The sequence below is a fragment of the Lagopus muta genome (assembly GCF_023343835.1).
Source record: "Lagopus muta isolate bLagMut1 chromosome 29 unlocalized genomic scaffold, bLagMut1 primary SUPER_29_unloc_1, whole genome shotgun sequence".
NCBI classification, from domain to species: domain Eukaryota; kingdom Metazoa; phylum Chordata; class Aves; order Galliformes; family Phasianidae; genus Lagopus; species Lagopus muta.
The window spans coordinates 1-18,850 of record NW_026040153.1 but is presented as its reverse complement, the minus strand read 5'-3'; the positions used below and the strand labels follow the sequence as shown (position 1 = coordinate 18,850).

Below are 18,850 nucleotides of genomic sequence, written 5' to 3'. Positions count from 1 at the left end.
GGCGGAGGTTCAGCACGGCCTCACAAACCGGTCTGCCTGGTGCCCTGCCCCGGGGAGCGGCTCAACGGCCGAAGGTTTGGGGCTGCTGCGCTGGGACAAATCGGCGTCCGGCCGCACCGGGGCGCCCCGCAGCTCTCCGCGCTGAGCTCCTCCAGCTGGGCTGCCGCTGCCGGCCTTCACAGCCCTGCTTCCACATCCCTCACGTAAAGGCAGAGCCCTTCGGCCCCGATCTGCCCCGCATCCCACGGGGAGGCGCTGCGTGGAAGGTGAGCAGGAACGGCTCGGTGCCGACGTGGGTTTGGGCTGCACCAAAAGCCGCCCCTGAATCCGCACGGTGCAGCGCTGCCCCAGGAAGGCAAATAAAAGGAATCCGTTTTATTTGGTCAAAGACGAGTCAGTGGTTGAGGACACGGAGGTGAGGCAGCACTGCCACCAACCATCGCTGCAAAAGTGGAAGGGCGGCAGCTCCTGCTGTCAGCCGGGGTCTCCCGATGGCTCCAGCAGGAGGACAGTCCTGAGCCGACTCTCGTAGCGGCAGCCTTCAGCACGAGGTGCCCCCAGAGGAGGAGGATGCCGGGGATCTCAGCCCCTGGCAGCGTGCATCAGAAAGAAAGGAAGCACCGCCCTCGGCGCAGGCAGCAGCACAGAGCGCGGCACGGCAGCACGAGGGGGGGGCGGCCGCCCGCTGCCCCCAGAAGTGAAGACGGCAGCAGCTCCGATCGCTCCTTCGCTCCCCGGGCCGAGCGGCAGCTCAGTTGATGGGTTCGTATTCGCTGTAGCGTCTCCTCCTGGCACAGAGCAACGCGGCAGCGCCCAGCAGGAGCAGAAGCAGCGGGGCGCCCAGCGCTGTGGCCGCGATGGAGATGATGAGGGGAGAAAAAGCGTCCTCGGGTGGCGGCCCGAAGCCCAGCAGCGCAGACCTGCAAGCAGGGAACGAGACGGATCAGCTGCACGGAGCTGTGCGTAGTGACGGGATAAAGGGGGAATGGTTGAAAACTACGAGAGGATTGGTTAAGAACAGATGTTAGGAAGGAATTCTTCACTGGGAGAGCGGGGAGAGGCTGGGACGGGTCACCGGGGGGCTGTGGGTGTCCCCTCCCCGGGGCCACGGGGCTCCGAGCGGCTCGGTGTGCTGGGAGCCGGCCCTGCTGGCAGTGGGGCTGCAGCGGGGCGATCGATAGGGGTCCTTTCCAACCCCAAGCGTGCTGCGATTCAGCGGTGGTTCCCTCTGTGGCTTTCAGGCCGTCGCGGCAGGATGCTGCACCGAGCAGGAGGCGCCATCCCAAGCCAGCGGGCGGTGAGGAAACAGCGCAAAGCTCTGGGCTGCCCGGGCAGCAAAGCGCGCAGAGCCGCGGGGCTTCGAGAGCAGAACCCCCCGCCCAGAGCCCCGCGCTCACCAGCTCAGGTAGCGCTTCTCCTCGTAAGCGCCGCCGTCCTCGCCGCCGAAGGAGACGTTGATGGCGCTGACGCTGTAGGCGCCGCCCGCTCCGTCCCCAAAGTAGGCGCGGACGACGGCGGAGCGGAGCCGGGGGTCGCTGGCAGCACGCAGCCCTCCGGCGTGGCACTGGATGCCGTCCGCACGCGTTGGGTGCCGTGAGCCGTACGCCGTCGCCTTCCATTGCAGGAAGCTGAGCGCAGAGCTGCCGTTCCGGGACTCCGCCACCAGCGAGAGCGTCTGGGGAGGGGGAACGGCGATGTGACACGGAACAAACATGGCGTGGGATGGGACATGGAACATAGATGGTGTGTGATGGGACATGGAACATAGATGGTGTGGGATGGGACATGGAACATAGATGGTGTGGGATGGGACATGGAACATACATGGTGTGCAACGTCACACACACACACATGGTGTGCAACGTCACACACACACATACATGGTGTGCAATGTCACACACACACACATGCTGTGCAATGTCACACACACACATACATGCTGTGCAATGTCACACACATACATGCTGTGCAATGTCACACACACATACATGCTGTGCAATGTCACACACACATACATGGTGTGCAATGTCACACACACACACATGCTGTGCAATGTCACACACACACACATGCTGTGCAATGTCACACACACACATACATGCTGTGCAATGTCACACACACACATGCTGTGCAATGTCACACACACACATACATGCTGTGCAATGTCACACACACACATACATGCTGTGCAATGTCACACACACACACATGCTGTGCAATGTCACACACACACATGCTGTGCAATGTCACACACACATACATGGTGTGCAATGTCACACACATACATGCTGTGCAATGTCACACACACACATACATGCTGTGCAATGTCACACACACACATACATGGTGTGCAATGTCACACACACACATGCTGTGCAATGTCACACACACACATACATGCTGTGCAATGTCACACACACACATACATGGTGTGCAATGTCACACACACACACATGCTGTGCAATGTCACACACATACATGCTGTGCAATGTCACACACACACATACATGCTGTGCAATGTCACACACATACATGGTGTGCAATGTCACACACACACACATGCTGTGCAATGTCACACACATACATGCTGTGCAATGTCACACACACACATACATGCTGTGCAATGTCACACACACACATACATGTTGTGCAGTGTCACACACACATACATGCTGTGCAATGTCACACACACACACATGCTGTGCAATGTCACACACACACATACATGCTGTGCAATGTCACACACACATACATGCTGTGCAATGTCACACACACATACATGCTGTGCAATGTCACACACACATACATGGTGTGCAATGTCACACACATACATGCTGTGCAATGTCACACACATACATGGTGTGCAATGTCACACACATACATGGTGTGCAATGTCACACACACACACGCTGTGCAATGTCACACACACACAAGGTGCCCCCAGGCCCAGCCAGCACGGCTTCCCGAAGGTCAGGTCACGCCTGCCCACCCTCATCTCCTTCTCCTATGACTGATGAGCAGCTGGCAGATGAGGGCAGGGCTGTTCTGTGTGTGCCTGGAGCTCAGCGCAGCCTTTGGCTCGCAGGATTCTCCTGGGGAAACCGGCTGCCCTTGCCCTGGTTTGGTCTGCGCTCCTTTGGGTAAGGAAGTGGCTGAGGGCCGTGCCTGACGTGCAGCGGTCAGTGGGGTTCATTTGGTGGCCGCCTGTTTCAAGTGGTGCCCCAGGGCTCGGTGCTGGGGCCCATCTCCTTTAATATCTTCCCTGATGACCTGGATGAGGGCATTGAGTGCGCCCTCAGTTTGCAGATGGCACCGAGCTGGGAGGTGGTGTGGATCTGCGTGAGGGCAGGGCGGCCCTGCAGAGGGATTCAGACAGGCTGGATGGCTGGGCTGAGGTGAATGGGATGAGGTTCAACAAGGCCAAGTGTCGGCTGCTGCACTTTGGCCACAACAACCCCATGCAGCGCTGCAGGCTTGGGGATGAGCAGCTGGATGAGTGTGGAGAAGAGAAGGAGCTGGGGGTGCTGGTTGATGCTGGGCTGAACAGGAGCCCAGTGTGCTCAGATGGCCAAAGGGCCAACAGCATCCTGGCCTGCATTAGAAATGACCAGCAGGAGCAGGGAGGTGAGCATCCCCTGCACCCAGCTCTGCTGAGGCCGCACCTCCAGTGCTGTGTTCAGTTTTGGGCTCCTCACTGCAGGAAAGACATTTGAAGCCCTGGAGCGCGTGCAGAGCAGGGCAACGGAATGGTGAGGGGTGTGGAGCACAAAGATGAGGAGCAGCTGAGGGAGCTGGGGTTCAGTGTGGAGAAGAGGAGCTCAGGGGAGACCTGACTGCACTCCTGAAGGGAGGCTGGGGTGAGGAGGGCTTTGGTCTCTTCTCCCAGGTACCAAACAGGACCCGGGGAAACGGCCGCAGGTCGCAGCATAGGAGGTTCAGGTTGGATGTGAGGAGGAACTTTTTCTCTCAGCGGTCAGGACTGCAATGGCCGCCCAGGGAGGTGGGGGAGCCGCCGTCCCTGGCAGCGCTCAAGAGGCGCCTGGATGAGGAGCTGCGTGATGTGGTTTGGTGCTGGCAGGGCGGTTGGACCGGATGATCTTACGGTTCGTTTCCAACCTTGTGACTCTATGATTCTATGAATCACAGAATCACAGAATCACCCGGGTTGGAAGGGACCCCAAGGATCATGGAGTTCCAACCCCCTGCCTGGCAGGGCCACCAAACATCCACATTCAGATCAGGTTGCCCAGGACCCCGTCCAACCTGGCCTTAAACACGTCCAAGGATGGGGCATCCACAACCTCCCTGGGCAGCCCGTTCCAGGGCCCAACCACTCTCCTAGTAAAGAACTTCCCCCTAACATCCAACCTAAATCTTCCCTCCTTCAACTTGGATCCATTTCCCCTCGTCCTGCTGTTGTCAGCCCTGTTGAAGAGTTTACTCCCCTCCTGGCTGTAGGTTCCCTTCAGGTATTGATAGGCTGCCATGAGGTCACCCCGCAGCCTTCTCTTCTCCAGGCTGAACAAGCCCAACTCCCTCAGCCTGTCCTCATAGGGGAGCTGCTCCAGCCCCCTCATCATCTTAGTCGCCCTCCTCTGGACCCTTTCCACAATCTCAATGTCTTTCTTGTACTGAGGGCTCCACACCTGGACACAGGACTCCAGATGGGGCCTCACAAGAGCCGAGTAGAGAGGGACGATCACCTCCCTGTCCCTGCTGGCCACCCCTCTCCTGATGGAGCCCAGGATCCCATTTGCCTTTCGAGCTGCCAGAGCACACTGCTGGCTCATGTTCAGTCTCTCATAGTCTCATAGGCTCATAGTCTCTCTATGAGCTGTGGTTGGGGACACAGCACCCAAACCCTGCGCCCTCACTGCCACCGAAGGGACGGCGCCCACCCCGCGCTCACCTCGAAGATGGTGGGGGTGTATTCGTCGTCGATGGAGCGCGCCGAGCGCAGCCTGGATGCCGCCCCTCTCTCCTGCACCGCGGTCACCTCCAGCACAAAGCGCGAGCCGTTGCCCCGCGGGGCCGCCCCGGCCAGGACGAATTCCACCTTGGAGCTGTTGGCCGTGTGCAGGAGGCCGGGCGGCGCTCCGTCGCGCCCGCCGCTTCCATAAGCCGTCACCTGGGGGAGGTGTGGGTCAGAGGGACGGCAGGGAGCGACGTCCCTTCTCCGGAACGGTGTCCCCGTCCCGCCGGCCGTACCCGGAACGCCAGGCTGCCGTTGGAGAAGCTGCCGCCGGGATCGGAGTTGGGGACGCCCCGAAGTTCGGCCGTCAGCGCCGTGTGGTTCACGGTGCGGTTGATGCTGTCCCAGGAGAAGTCCGACAGATCGTAGGAGGGGTAGAAAACCGCCTCCGAGGCATCGGCCTTGCTGTACTCAAACAGCTGCGGGAAGGAAGGAGAGGGGGCTGGGAAGCACCGCTGGGAAGCACCGCAGGGATCCCCTGCTCTTCTGATATCCATCGGCACCGCTCAGATCCCCCTCAGCCGTCGCTCCCCGGAGCTCTCGGCCCCTTCCCAGCAGGCAGCGCTCAAAGCCCCGGTCAGCTCTGCACCCTCCTCAGGGCTCTCCCTGCAGCTCCTGGTTTGCCCAGTGCCTTCCTCAAGCAGAGCAGAGCAGAGCAGAGCAGAGCAGAGCAGAGCAGAGCAGAGCAGAGCAGAGCAGCACCTCCCAGCCCTGCTGGCCCTTCTGCAGGCTGTGCCCCCAGGGAACCATCAGCCTTCTGGGCCATTGAGGCACACTGCTGGCTCGTGCTCAACCACTGGTCATCTGTCAGCCAACCAGGACACTACTGGCCTTCGGGGCCACCAGAGCCGGTGCCACACTGCTGGCTTGTGGTCAACCAGGACCCCCAGGAGCTTCTCTGCGGGGCCCCCCTGCAGCAGCTCAGCCCCACCTGTACCACTGTATGCGATCGTTCCTCCCCACACGTAGGACCCCCTTCTCACCCCTGCCAACCCCCGCTGGTTTGCAGCACAGGAGATGTTCTGGATGTCATCTCTTCACACCACGTCTCTGGGAATTACTGTTGGGACCCCCAGAGGCTGTTTGCTCTCAGCAGTGAGCAGGGACACCCACAGCCCCCCCAGTGCTCACAGCCCCATCCCCAACCTCAGCTCTGCTGGGATGGAGCACACAGCTTCTGTGTGCACCCGTGCAGCCTGTGCCACGGCCTCCCCACTGCTGGGAAGAGCAGTGCTGGGAAGACCTCCACACAGCTGGAACCACCTCCCCCCTCTGCCCCTCACCCTGCTGCAGAGCCCGTCCCTCTCCCACCCTTCCATCCCGCAGGCAGCTCTCAGCTCTCCAGAACTCTCTCCTCTCCAGGCACCACAACCTCAGCTCCCCACCTGCAGTAGCTGGGGGGGGGATTCCATCCCAGCCTTCATTTCTGCGGCCCTCCAACCGTCTCCCCTGCACTGAGAACTCCACCTCTGAACGCTGAGCTCCAGCTGAGGCATCTCAGAGCAGGGACTCCTCCTCACCCAACCCCACATCACCGCGTGGCTCCGCTTGGCGTTGGGGCTGCAGGACTCATTCAGGAGCAGGGAGAGGGGACCCACCACCACCCCACACACCCCACAGATTTGGGGCTCCTCTCCTCCCATCCATACCTTGGTGAAGACAACAGCAGCTGCATGCACCACGCTGCCGGGCGGCTCGATCCACACGGCGCCGGCGGGCGCAGGGGACAGCAGGCGGCTCCAGTCGATGGACAGAGCGCTGCTGGGGCTGCTTGTGGCCACCAGCAGCACTGAGGGGGCCCCGATGCTGCTCCACACGTAGTGCAGCGAGTCGCTGCGCCCCACCGCCCGCACGTGCAGAACGTTGACCGAGGAAACTGAGGAGCCGTTCCAACCGGGGTTGTACTGCATTGATATCTGTGGGATGGATGGGAGGAGGTAGGGACGGACAGACAGACAGGGGCAGGGATGGAGAGAGGTAGGGATGTAGGGACAGACAGACCAAGGGAGGGATGGATGGATCAAGGGAGAGACAGACAGACTGGGGTAGCGGTGGATGTGCTGAGAGAGGGATGGGTGGAGGTAGGGATGGACAGATGTAGGGACAGATGGACTGAAGGAAGGATGGATGGACCAAGAGAGGGACAGACAGACTGGGGTAGGGATGGGTGTCCCGAGAAAGGGATGGATGGAGGTAGGGACAGACAGGTGTAGGGACAGACGGACTGAGGGAGGGATGGATGGAGGCAGGCATGGACAGATGTAGGGACAGATGGAAGCAGGGGGAGATGGAAGCAGGGATGGACAGATGTAGGGACAGACGGACTGAGGGAGGGATGGATGGATGGACCAAGGGAGGGACAGACAGACTGGGGTAGGGATGGATGGGGGCAGGATGGACAGAAATTGGGACGGACCAAGGGAGGGGTGGATGGAGACAGGAACAGATGGACCGAGGTAGGGATGGACAGACAGAAGTAGAGACGGAGCAAGGCAGGGACAGAGGCAGGGCTGCACACAGGAAGGAAGGGAGGGAGGCAGGACAGGGATGGATGAAGGAGCAGATGGAAGGACTGAGGCAGGAACAGAGCAAGGACGGACAGAAGAAGGGACAGACGGACCGAGGCAGGGACGGACAGACGGACGGACGGGCGCCGCGATTCGCGGGATCGGGGAGGACGAAAGGCCTCGAATGTCACCGCTCCCCACGGGGAAGGGAAGGAAGGACGGACGGACGGACGGACGGACCGATCGCCCCCCCCCCCCCCCGTACCTCCCGTCCGCCGACCGCCGCCGCCCCCAGCAGCAGCAGCAGCGCGCCCAGCGCCGGCGCCGCCATTCTCCTTCCGGTGCAGCACATCACGTGACCGCCCCCCCCAAAGGTGCCGCGCCTCCCGGAAGAGGACGCTCTTAAAGGAGCCGCTCCCCTCCCGAGGTGGGGACACCGCCGCCCCGGGTCCGCACCGTTCACCCGCCGAGCGCAGAGCCTTGCTGAGAAACGGGGCTAAAACTCCCTACAACAACTTCAGTACGGGGAGCCAACGGCGGCTGAAAGGCAGCTCAGAAAACGGGGTAATGGGGAGCGGATGCGGGGCAGGAGAGATGGGGACCAGGCAGGGGACACGAGGATGCGCCAAATGGGGGACAGATGGCAGAGATGGAGGGAGGGGAGCAGACGGGGCACGAGGACAGACAGACAGACAGCTCACGGCTGTTCACAACAGAGCCCCGCAGGGTGCGATGCCTTTTATTGTTGAGGCAAACTGCAAGGAATTACAGACTTAAATTAAACACCAACAGCTCCCCCCCGTGCCCAGGCACTGTGTGTCCCCGTCACCACGTTCCCATCCCACCCCCCAAACTTTGGGCAATTGACTTTGGGACCCTCTGCTCCAACTCGGGACAGGGGGGGAAAAACAGCAGCTCCAGATGTGGCCCCACTGCCCCACTACTCCTGGGCTGCTTCAGTGGGTGCTGGCGCCTTGCTGTGCTCTTCGCCTTTCTTTTTGTGTCCCGACACGATGTCATCGATGCGGAGCAGGAGGACGGCGGTCTGCAGGGAAAGCAGCCCCGGTCAGAGCAAAAAGCGAGGGATGGAAGCACACAAGGGCAGCCCTCACCCCACAGAGCAGCAGCTGCAAGCATCAACGTTTCCACCCAACCGCCAGGAAAGGACGGCAGCCCCCAGCGGTGACCCAACCCCAGGGAGCAAACGCTCATGCTGGGCTGAAATTGAAGGCACTGCAGAGCTGAGCTGTGCTGCCCTCCCAGCGCTCATCCATGCACCAAGCAGTGACGTTCCCTGCTCCAGGAGACACAGCAGACACTCACCCCCCCCTCCTCCTCCTCCTCCTCACCCCCCTCCTCCTCCTCCTCCTCACCCCCCTCCTCCTCCTCCTCCTCACCCCCCTCCTCCTCCTCCTCCTCACCCCCCTCCTCCTCCTCCTCACCCCCCTCCTCCTCCTCCTCCTCACCCCCCTCCTCCTCACCCCTCTCCTCCTCCTCACCCCCCTCCTCCTCCTCCCTCCTCACCTCCACAGCTGTTTTGTAGGTCTGCAGTTTGACGGCCAGGGGCTCCCAGACCCCCAACTCCTTCATGTCAGCCAAGGCTCCGCTCTCCCCATTCACCCCCCCACGTCTGGCTGCCCTCCTGGGTGTGCTTGGCCTGCAGGGAGGACAGAGAGGTTCCTGAGCACAAGGGAAAGGTGAGCGCTCGCCTCTCCCACCCTCAGCACTGAAGCTTTGAGCCCTGCCCACCCCCAGGGGTTCATCATTGAAACAAAGCACTGAATTCCACATTCATGCTGTGCTACAACTGCAATCCCGACAGCTGCAGCAGGCAGAGGGGTTGCAACGCTGATCCTTGGGGTCCATTCTATGATTCTGTGGGTCCCTCCACCAAACTGGAAGCTGGGAGCTCCATCTCAGTTGAGCCCAGAGAGGTGGGAGGGCTCTGCTGGAGAGATCCAAGCCCACCGGGGCAATTCTGGTGCACGGTGATGAAAGGAACCTGCTTTAAGCAGGGGGAAAGGGGGTCTGCAGTGGTCCCTCCCAACCCCTACAGCACTGCGACCATACAAAAGAATGCTGCAACTGCTCAAGAGCTGCAGGCTCAGCCTGAGGAACTGCCCCATAGGAACCAGAAGGAGGAAGGAGCAACCCCATAGGAACCTGGGGGCAGGAGAAGCGACCCCCCGGGAGCTGGTGGGGTGGAAGGAGGTGCCCTACAGGACCTGGGGGGAGGAAGGATCAGCCTCCATGGGAGCTGGGGGGGGCAGGAGGAAGAGCTGCACAGGAGCAGGGGAAAGAAGCTGCCCCACAGGAGCCATGGGGCAGCAGAAGCAGACCGGAGGAGCTGCCCCACAGGAGCCGGGCGCCTCACCCGCAGCGAGGTGAGCACACGGATGGTGCTGGCACCGCAGTTCTGGATGAGCGTGCGTGGGATGACCTCCAGCGCCTGCGCCACCGCTCTGTAGGGCCACTGCTCCACTCCTGTCATGCCTTTGGACTTCTCCGTCAGCGCGTGGGACACCGCCATCTCTGCAGCCCCTCCTCCTGGCACCAGCTGGGGGTCCACCAACACGTTGCGGCACACCTGCATGGCGTCCTGCAGGTTGCGCTCCACCTCCTGCAGCGGGGGGAGGAAGAACAGCAGTACTGAATGCAGAGTGCTGATACTGCAGCCCGGCTGGGGCGGCAGGAGCCCGGCTGGGGCGGCAGGAGCCCGGCTGGGGCGGCAGGAGCCCGGCTGGGGCGGCAGGAGCCCGGCTGGCAGGCAGTGCATTGAACTACCACCGCTCACAACCTCAGCAATGACCGACGCCAGGCACGGAGGGCAGAACTCACCGCCAGGATCTCCTTGCTGGCCCCACGCAGGACGATGGTGCAGGCTTTGGGGTCCTTGCATTCGGTGATGAAGGCAAAGTACTCATCTCCAATCTTTTTCACCTCAAACAGCCCGGCGCCGGTGCCCACGTCCTCCTCCCGCAGCTCATCGGTGCGGCTGACGATGCGGGCCCCGCAGGCCCTGCTCAGAGATGGGGACAGAGGGGGGACGTCATCGGGTGACAACGGCCAGCACCGCCCCCAAGGAGCGCCCTGCAGCGGGACGGCGCTCACCTGGCGATGCGGTTGTTGTCCGTCTTCCTCACCCTGCGGACGGCGCTGATGTTGGCTCTCATCAGGTAGTGCTGGGCCAGGTCTGAAAGCGACGCGTGCGCCCCGGTCAGGGGTGGGCAGCGCCCTCACAACCCCAACAAAGCAATGGGGGCTGCTAAAGGAAGGGGTGCGACGCCGTTACCCGAAATGCCCTTCTCGGTGATGACCAGGTCTGGCTTCACCCTCAGCAGGTCCTCACAGATCTGCTGGATGTATTCCTCCTCCATCTGCAGGATGCGCGCAAAGTCCTCCTCCCGTGTGATCTCAATGTCGGTCTGCAGGGGAAGAGAAGCATCGCTCAGAACCCGGCCCTGAGCTCACGATTCACAGCATCACAGAATTGTAGGGCTTGGAAGGGAGCTGCAGAGCTCATGGAGTCCAACCCCCCTGCCCAAGCCGTTCCTACAGCAGGGCGCACAGCTCGGCATCCAGGCAGGCCTGGAACATCTGCAGAGCAGGAGACTCCAGCACCTCCATGGGCAGCCTGCTGCAGTGAGCAGTGGGACCCATTGGGACACGTTGGGACCCATGGAGACACGTTGGGACCCATGGAGACACGTTGGGACCCATTGGGATCCATAGAGACACACTGGGACCCATAGAGACACATTGGGACCCATAGAGACACATTGGGACCCATTGGGACCCATAGAGACACGTTGGGACCCATTGGGATCTATAGAGACACGTTGGGACCCATAGAGACACGTTGGGACCCATAGAGACACGTTGGGACCCATTGGGAGCCGTTGGGACCCATGGAGACACGTTGGGACCCATGGAGACACGTTGGGACCCATGGAGACACGTTGGGACCCATGGAGACACGTTGGGATCCATTGGGACCCATAGAGACCCATTGGGACCCATAGAGACACATTGGGACCCATAGAGACACATTGGGACCCATTGGGACTCATAGAGACACGTTGAGACCCATAGAGACACGTTGGGACCCATTGGGACCCATAGAGACACACTGGGACCCACAGACTCCCCCCTCCCTGTCCCATTGCTCCTCCCCTCACTGCACAGCCGTTCCTTCGCACATTGCTGCACAACTTCCTGTGCTGCATTTCCGGCCGTTTCCCCTCCTCCTGTCTCCACTCCCCACTGAACAGAGTCCATCCTCGCCATTCTGTCCCCCACACCTCAGATATTCACAGCCCTGGATCAGCTCCCCTCTCAGTCTCCTGTTCTCCATGCTGCACAGCCCCAGCTCACTCAGCCTTTCCCCATAGCAGAGATGCTCCAGGCCCCTCACCATCTTCCTGCCCCTCCGCTGTTCTCTTCCCAAGAGCTCCCTGTCTGTTTTGTGCTGGGCAGCCCAGAACTGGACGCAGTGCTGCAGATGAGGCCTCACAGGGCAGAGCAGAGGGGGAGGATCGCCTCCATCGACTGCTGGCCATGCAAGGCACCCCAGGACGCCATGTTGGCCACCCCTGCTGCCCCATGGCTGACCTGTTCCCCTACCCCAACCCTGGGGGAGCGCTGGTAGGGCTGGAACTTCTTGCTAATGAGACCCATGCAATTAACAGCAATTAACAGCGGCCCAGCCCCGCCATCCTGCTCACCTGGCTCTCTCCTTTCTTGTACTCCAGTGAACAATCCAGCAGCACGATGCGGGGGTTCTTGATGAGGCGCCGCATCCTGGGATGCGTCACGTCCTTGTTCACCATGATGCCGCGCAGCACACAGGAATCCTCGCTGAAACCACCTGGGATCTGACAGAGAGAAGGGAGACCTGCCGAGATCCACCTACAGCACCACAGCTGCGCCCCCAAAGCTGCCCCCAAAGCACGCCCCCAAAGCTGCTCCAAAGCTGCTCCAAAGCTGCCCCCAAAGCTGCCCCCAAAGCTGCTCCAAAGCTCGCCCCCAAAGCTGCCCCAAAGCACACCCCTAAATCTGCCCCCAAAGCACACCCCCAAAGCACACCCCCAAAGCACACCCCCAAAGCACACCCCCAAAGCTGCTCCAAAGCTGCCCCCAAAGCTGCCCCCAAAGCACACCCCTAAAGCTGCCCCTAAAGCTGCCCCCCCAAAGCTGCTCCAAAGCTGCTCCAAAGCATGCCCCCAAGGCTGCCCCCAAAGCTGCCCCCAAAGCACACCCCCAAAGCTGCTCCCAAAGCTGCCCCCAAAGCTGCTCCAAAGCTCGCCCCCAAAGCTGCCCCCAAGGCTGCCCCCAAAGCTGCCCACTCAGCACACACAACCCATAATATGAGCTCGTGGCTGACAGCACCAAAGAGGACGGAGCAGCAGAGCAGGCTGAGCAGCAGAGCCCAGTTACTTCCCCCCTCAGCATCCCAGCATCTCCCCCCCAGCACAGCAGCAGCTCAGCACTCACCTTCTCCACTTTGGCGTATTTCTTGATATCGATCTCCTTTCGGCCGTTCTCCTCCAGCTCCACCATCCTGACAGCATCCAGAGCGATGCTGCAGGCCAGCTCGGACCAGCGGTGATGGCTTTGGTGTTTATGGCACTCTTGATGATTTTCAGCATCATCTCTCTGTTGTTCACATCCACAGGGGTGCTGTGGGACAGGAAGGGCTGAGCAGCCAAGCCAGCGCTGCTCCAAGCCACAACTGAGCTGTAACGTGTGCCACCCCCCCCCAGCTCCGTGTTTTATCAAAGCAAACCCCTGTGGGCCATGCAGAACCCACAGCCCTCCTCACCACCTCCATGCTTCTGCATGGATGTCAGGCATTGGGAGAGACCTGGAAAAGTCACCCGGCCCAACCTGGGCTCCCTGGGCAGCTCAGTGCCACCATGAAGGCCAGAGCAGGAGCAGGATCCTGAGAGAGCACCAAAGCCCGTGCTGCCATCCACAAGCGCTGCAGCGCAAATCTATGCTGCTATGTCAGCAGTGAGGGCAGAGGGGAAAGAAGAGCCCTCATAAATGAGCCAATTAATAAACTTCAAGGCTTCGATGACATTTAGCCCCCTCTACGAGTTCGTGTCGCAGCCTTTGCAGAAGGGGCTGAAAAAACAAACAGAACAGAGAACACAGCGTGGTGGAAATGTTATGGAGCCCCACTTTCATTGCTGACGAGCCAGACCAGGAGCAGGATCCTGAGAGAGGCAGGCGTGCTCCAAAGCCATGGCATCACCCACAAGGACTGCTGGCACCCAAAGGAGCAGGGGTGTGCAAGAGAGCCTTGCTGGATGGGGCTGGACTTTGTAAGGACAAGAAACTGAAGGACCTGCTGTGTGGTGGCTCTGGCTGGAGCTGCACGGAGCCCTCCTGCCTGCAATCAGTCATTTCTGCACTGCTGGCTCTGCTCCGTTATCTTGGCTGCTTTTTAAACCACCCGTTTGCATTTTTAAGCAGCGCAAAGCTACGCCGCTACGTCGGCAGTGAGAGCAGAGGGGAAAGAAGAGCCCTCATAAATGAGCCAATTAATAAACTTCAAGGCTTCGATGACATTTAGCCCCTCTACGAGTTCGTGTCGCAGCCTTTGCAGAAGGGGCTGAAAAACCAAACAGAACGGAGAGCAACGAAGAAAAGCCAACGGATGAACCGCCTGCAACGCCCGATGCTGACGGGTGGCACCACGGCGGCACCAGATGCCCCTATGGGGAGCAGGATTCCCAAAGCAGCCTCCTGGAAGGGCCGATCAAAGCGGTTTCCTCCCAGCCCGCACCGCCCAACGGCCCAGCTGTCAGCACAGACGTCCTCCTGCTCGAGGGACGGCAGCAGCACCGCGCCGTGTTCTGCCTCGCGGCTCTGCCTGCGTGAGCACGGAGAGGAGGCGAAGGAGCGGCATCAAAAAGGCACCGCGCCGCAGGAACTGCAGGACAGACGGAGCACCGGAGCAACCGCTGCAAAGAAGCGAGCGCTCCAGTTGCTGCGGGACACGGCAACGGCCTGAGAACAACAGAGGGCACCGACAGAGGGGTCCTGCCCAGCGCCGGGAGGGACGGCAGGCTGCGCTGGAAGGCGTGGGTGAGGCGGCCTGGCACAGCAGAGCCACCGAAATGGGAGGCGCTGGTGGACACCGGGTGCGGAGGGGGAGGAGAACCTCCCTGCACCTCCTGCAGCCCCCTTCTAACGCAGCTCGGGGCGCCTTCAGCTTCTTGGCCGCAAGGGCGCAGCGCTGCCCTCCTGTCCTCCTGCTGCCCACCGGGACCCCAGGTCACAGAATCACAGAATCCCCAAGGTTGGAAAAGACCTTCAAGATCATCCAGTCCAACCATCCACCTATCACCAACAGTGCTCCCTGACTGCTACTTCAGTAACTCCCCCCAATTCATCAACTGCACAAACCAGATTGCTCAGATTATCTTTCAACTCTTAAGCTACTTGGAAATCAATCGCACGACCTTTGCTTTGAATGCCTCTATTTTAGCACAGTTGAGAGGAAAACAGCCCTCAACCCTTGCAGCCAATTCCTGCTGACAGCAGCTTATGAGCAGCAACCTACGGCTGCTTTAGCAGAGGGGTCAGACGGGACGATCCCCAGAGGACCCTTCCAACCCCTACAACGCTGCCATTATTCCCTATTCCTTCATTCCCCCAAGTGCTGCGTGCACAAATTAATACTGAATGCTGCTTTACAACGCGGCAGTGATGAAAAACGACACAGAGCTGCACGAAAAGCAGCTTTTTTTCTGGCTACTAGGAGTGACAGAGAGGGGCGCTCACACCTCAGGGCCTCCAATTCTCCCTCACGCACGCGGGGAAAGCGCGGCCCCTCACCTACAGAGCTGCCGCACGCTCCCACCTCGCCACCGCCTCCCCCACCTTCCTGCTTCACCCCCACTCCTCCTCACGTTCTCATCACCAGACAGGTCCCCAGGGTTGCTGTTCTCATCGCTGCTCAGCTTTTGCTTCTTAGCCGGCATCTCGCCCCCCGCGCTTCTCCCCACTCAGACATCTTCCCCTCCGCTGCTCTCCAGCAGCCGCTTCCCAGCGCGTTCCGGCACCCAGCCGTTCCTGTCCACACACCAGGCTCTACGCTGCCCTGCTCCACCTCATCCCATTTCTCCCCGGCTCTCCAGCCTGCCCAGCTGTCCCTGGGTGGCAGCACAGCCCTCTGCCTGTCGGCCCTCTCCTCCCAGTTCTGGGCCACCACCTCCAATGCACTCGATTTCCTCCCCCCCCCCCCGTTGCTGCTGTGTGCAGCGAGCAGCACTGATCCCAGCACCGAACCGAGGGACCCCGTTGGATCCACGCTCCCAGCTGGTCTCCATCCCAACTGACCCCCAGCTCTTCACAGTGCCCCTCACCACCCAACCATCCACACCACATTTGTGTGTAGCTGTGAGGATGCCATGAGAAACGTTGCTGAAAGCTTTACCAAAACCAGGATCCTCTTCTTTGCCATCGCCTGTCCGCCTGGTTATGTGTTCATAAAAGGCCACTCGAGCACCGCTTCCCCTTCTGAAGCCATGCTGACTGCCCCAAACCCTCTTCTCCTCATTATGCCTGGTGGCAGCACAGGAGGAGTTGTTCCAGAGGAGGGGTTGGACACAGCCACCAACGACCCCCCCCTCTGTACATACATCACAGGGGCAGGAGGCAGCAGAGCCCCCAGGCAGCGCTAAATGGGTTTCTGGAACCCTGCTGCAGCCCCAGCACCAAGCTGTGCCCCAGGGGAAGGGCATCCTGAGGCCACCACCTCCAATGCACTCGATTTCCTCCCCCCCCGTTGCTGCTGTGTGCAGCGAGCAGCACTGATCCCAGCACCAAACCGAGGGACCCCGTTGGATCCAGGCTCCCAGCTGGTCTCCATCCCAACTGACCCCCAGCTCTTCACAGTGCCCCTCACCACCCAACCATCCACACCACATTTGTGTGTAGCTGTGAGGATGCCATGAGAAACGTTGCCGAAAGCTTTACCAAAACCAGGATCCTCTGCTTTGCCATCACCTGTCCTGCCTGGTTATGTGTTCATAAAAGGCCACTCGAGCACCGCTTCCCCTTCTGAAGCCATGCTGACCCCAGCACCGACCCTCGGGACTCTTGGGTGAACCTAATGAGGTTCAACACGGCAAACTGCAGGGTTTTGCATTTGGGCCGGAGGAACCCCAGGCACCTGTACAGGATGGGAGGAGTGGGCCTGGAGAGCAGCTGGGCAGAGAAGGACCTGGGGGTCCTGATGGATGAGAGACTGAACATGAGCCAGCAGTGCGCTCTGGCAGCTCGAAAGGCAAATGGGATCCTGGGCTCCATCAGGAGAGGGGTGGTCAGCAGGGACAGGGAGGTGATCGTCCCTCTCTACTCGGCTCTTGTGAGGCCCCATCTGGAGTACTGTGTCCAGGTGTGGAGCCCTCAGTACAAGAAAGACATTGAGATTGTGGAAAGGGTCCAGAGGAGGGCGACTAAGATGATGAGGGGGCTGGAGCAGCTCCCCTATGAGGACAGGCTGAGGGAGTTGGGCTTGTTCAGCCTGGAGAAGAGAAGGCTGCGGGGGTGACCTCATTGCAGCCTATCAGTACCTGAAGGGAACCTACAGCCAGGAGGGGAGTAAACTCTTCAGAAGGGCTGACAACAGCAGGACGAGGGGAAATGGATCCACATTGAAGGAGGGAAGATTGAGGTTGGATGTTAGGGGGAAGTTCTAACCCTAATGTCATGGGACCCCATGGCACCCAATGGCACCTATGGGATGCTATAGGATCCATCCTGTTGGGATACAGGGCACCCCATGGTGGTGGGGGGCACCTATGGGATCCTAGAGCACCCATCCCCAGGCAGGACCCCATAGCACCCTATGGCACCCAGTGCCCTCTATGGATCCTAGAGCATCCATCTCTGTGGGATACAGGGGACCCCATGGCACCCAGTGACCCCTATGGGATCCTAGAGCACCCATCCCTGTGGGATACAGGAGACCCCATGGGATACAGGGCACCCCATGGCAGTGGGAGGCACCCATGGGATCCTAGAGCACCCATCCACAGTGGGGTTTGGGGACCCCACGGCAGTGGGGGTCACCTATGGGATCCTATAGCATCCAATGCCCCCATGAGCTCTGCCCAGGGAGGTTGTGGATGCCCCGTCCTTGGCCGTGTTCAAGGCCAGGTTGGACGGGGTCCTGGGCAACCTGATCTGAATGTGGATGTTTGGTGGCCCTGCCAGGCAGGGGGGTTGGAACTCCATGATCCTTGGGGTCCCTTCCAACCCGGGTGATTCTGTGATTCTGTGACCCCGTTGGATCCAGGCTCCCAGCTGGATGGAGGTGAGTCTGATACTCTACAGCCACCCAGCTCCTCTGCAAAGGCTGGTCTGACATCTGCTCTCCTTCCCTCCTCAGGCAGCTCTCCCATCCCCCACCACTTACCAAAGTGGCTGAGCAACCTCTGCCAGCTCCCTCAGCACCCATGGGTGCATCCCATTGGGACCCACACATTTATGGACGCCACAGCGCTCGGCTGCTCCCTGACCCAGGTGCACTGACCTGATCTTCTTCAGGACGTGGATCATGTCGTCCAGAGCCTTGCGGTAAGCGCCGATGATGACGGTTGGGTGCATTTGCTGCTCCAGGAAGTGCTCAGCAACAGAGAGCATCTCTCCAGCTGTGGGTGGGGGTCCAGCATTAGGCTTAGGGTCCCCGTGCTCCCACAGCATCACTGTGCTCAACGCAGGGACAAAGCACAGCTCTGCCAGCACTGAGCCCCACCGACAGCTCTGACCCACTGCTCCTCTCCTTTCAAATCCCCAAACCCCCGTTTTAGGGCTACAAATAACAGCCGGGTCTCCCCTCAAGGCGTCCCCAGCGGGCTTTGCTACGCACACAATAAACCTCAGGGGAGGTTTTGTGCCCCCCTTACCAGGATAATGACAGACGTGGTCCCGTCCCCGACCTCCTCGTCCTGAGTGCGGCTGATCTCAATCATGGACTTGGCAGCGGGGTGCTGCACTTGGATCTGTTGGGGGTAAATGCTGCTCTGTGCTCTGGGATCTCAGCACCGCTCCCAGCGAGAGGAGCTGCTCTGCGCAACCGCAGCACAGAGGTTTGCTTTCCTTCTGGGAGCAAACAAGTTCCTTTCCCCTTTCCAAGCACAAAACCCCTCCCTTATTTCCAAGGGAATCACACCATTCCTCTCCCCCAGCTTTCCAGCCCTTTCCAATCCCTACGATGCTCTTCTGGTGCCATTTGTGTTAAAACAAACCCAACAATTTCTTGGCCTATTTATCCAGGGCAGTAAAACAAAGCGTGGACTCCTCAGATTCCAATGACAACCGCAGTGGGCACAACCACAACTGCTGTGGTCCTACA

At 60.3% G+C, this 18,850-nt stretch overlaps 2 protein-coding genes across 2 annotated transcripts; both read right to left on the bottom strand.

Annotated features, from left to right (window-relative positions):
• Positions 1 to 360: 360 nt before the first annotated feature.
• On the bottom strand, positions 361 to 7,856 carry LOC125687469 (glycosylated lysosomal membrane protein). Its single transcript, XM_048932624.1, has 6 exons — positions 7,745 to 7,856; positions 6,622 to 6,888; positions 5,209 to 5,391; positions 4,910 to 5,128; positions 1,398 to 1,675; positions 361 to 920 (listed from the first exon to the last, which is right to left on the bottom strand). Exons 1-6 carry the CDS (start codon positions 7,829 to 7,831, stop codon positions 752 to 754), a joined length of 1,203 nt encoding a protein of 400 aa, XP_048788581.1. The 5' UTR covers positions 7,832 to 7,856; the 3' UTR covers positions 361 to 751.
• Positions 7,857 to 8,185: 329 nt separating this feature from the next.
• On the bottom strand, positions 8,186 to 18,213 carry CCT3 (chaperonin containing TCP1 subunit 3). Its single transcript, XM_048932623.1, is given in 11 exon segments — positions 8,186 to 8,524; positions 9,004 to 9,102; positions 9,104 to 9,136; positions 9,854 to 10,099; positions 10,318 to 10,498; positions 10,591 to 10,672; positions 10,772 to 10,904; positions 12,204 to 12,353; positions 12,973 to 13,085; positions 13,088 to 13,158; positions 18,029 to 18,213. Coding segments are annotated over 11 exon segments (1,383 nt in total). The 5' UTR covers positions 18,199 to 18,213; the 3' UTR covers positions 8,186 to 8,419.
• Between the last annotated feature and the right edge of the window lie 637 nt (positions 18,214 to 18,850).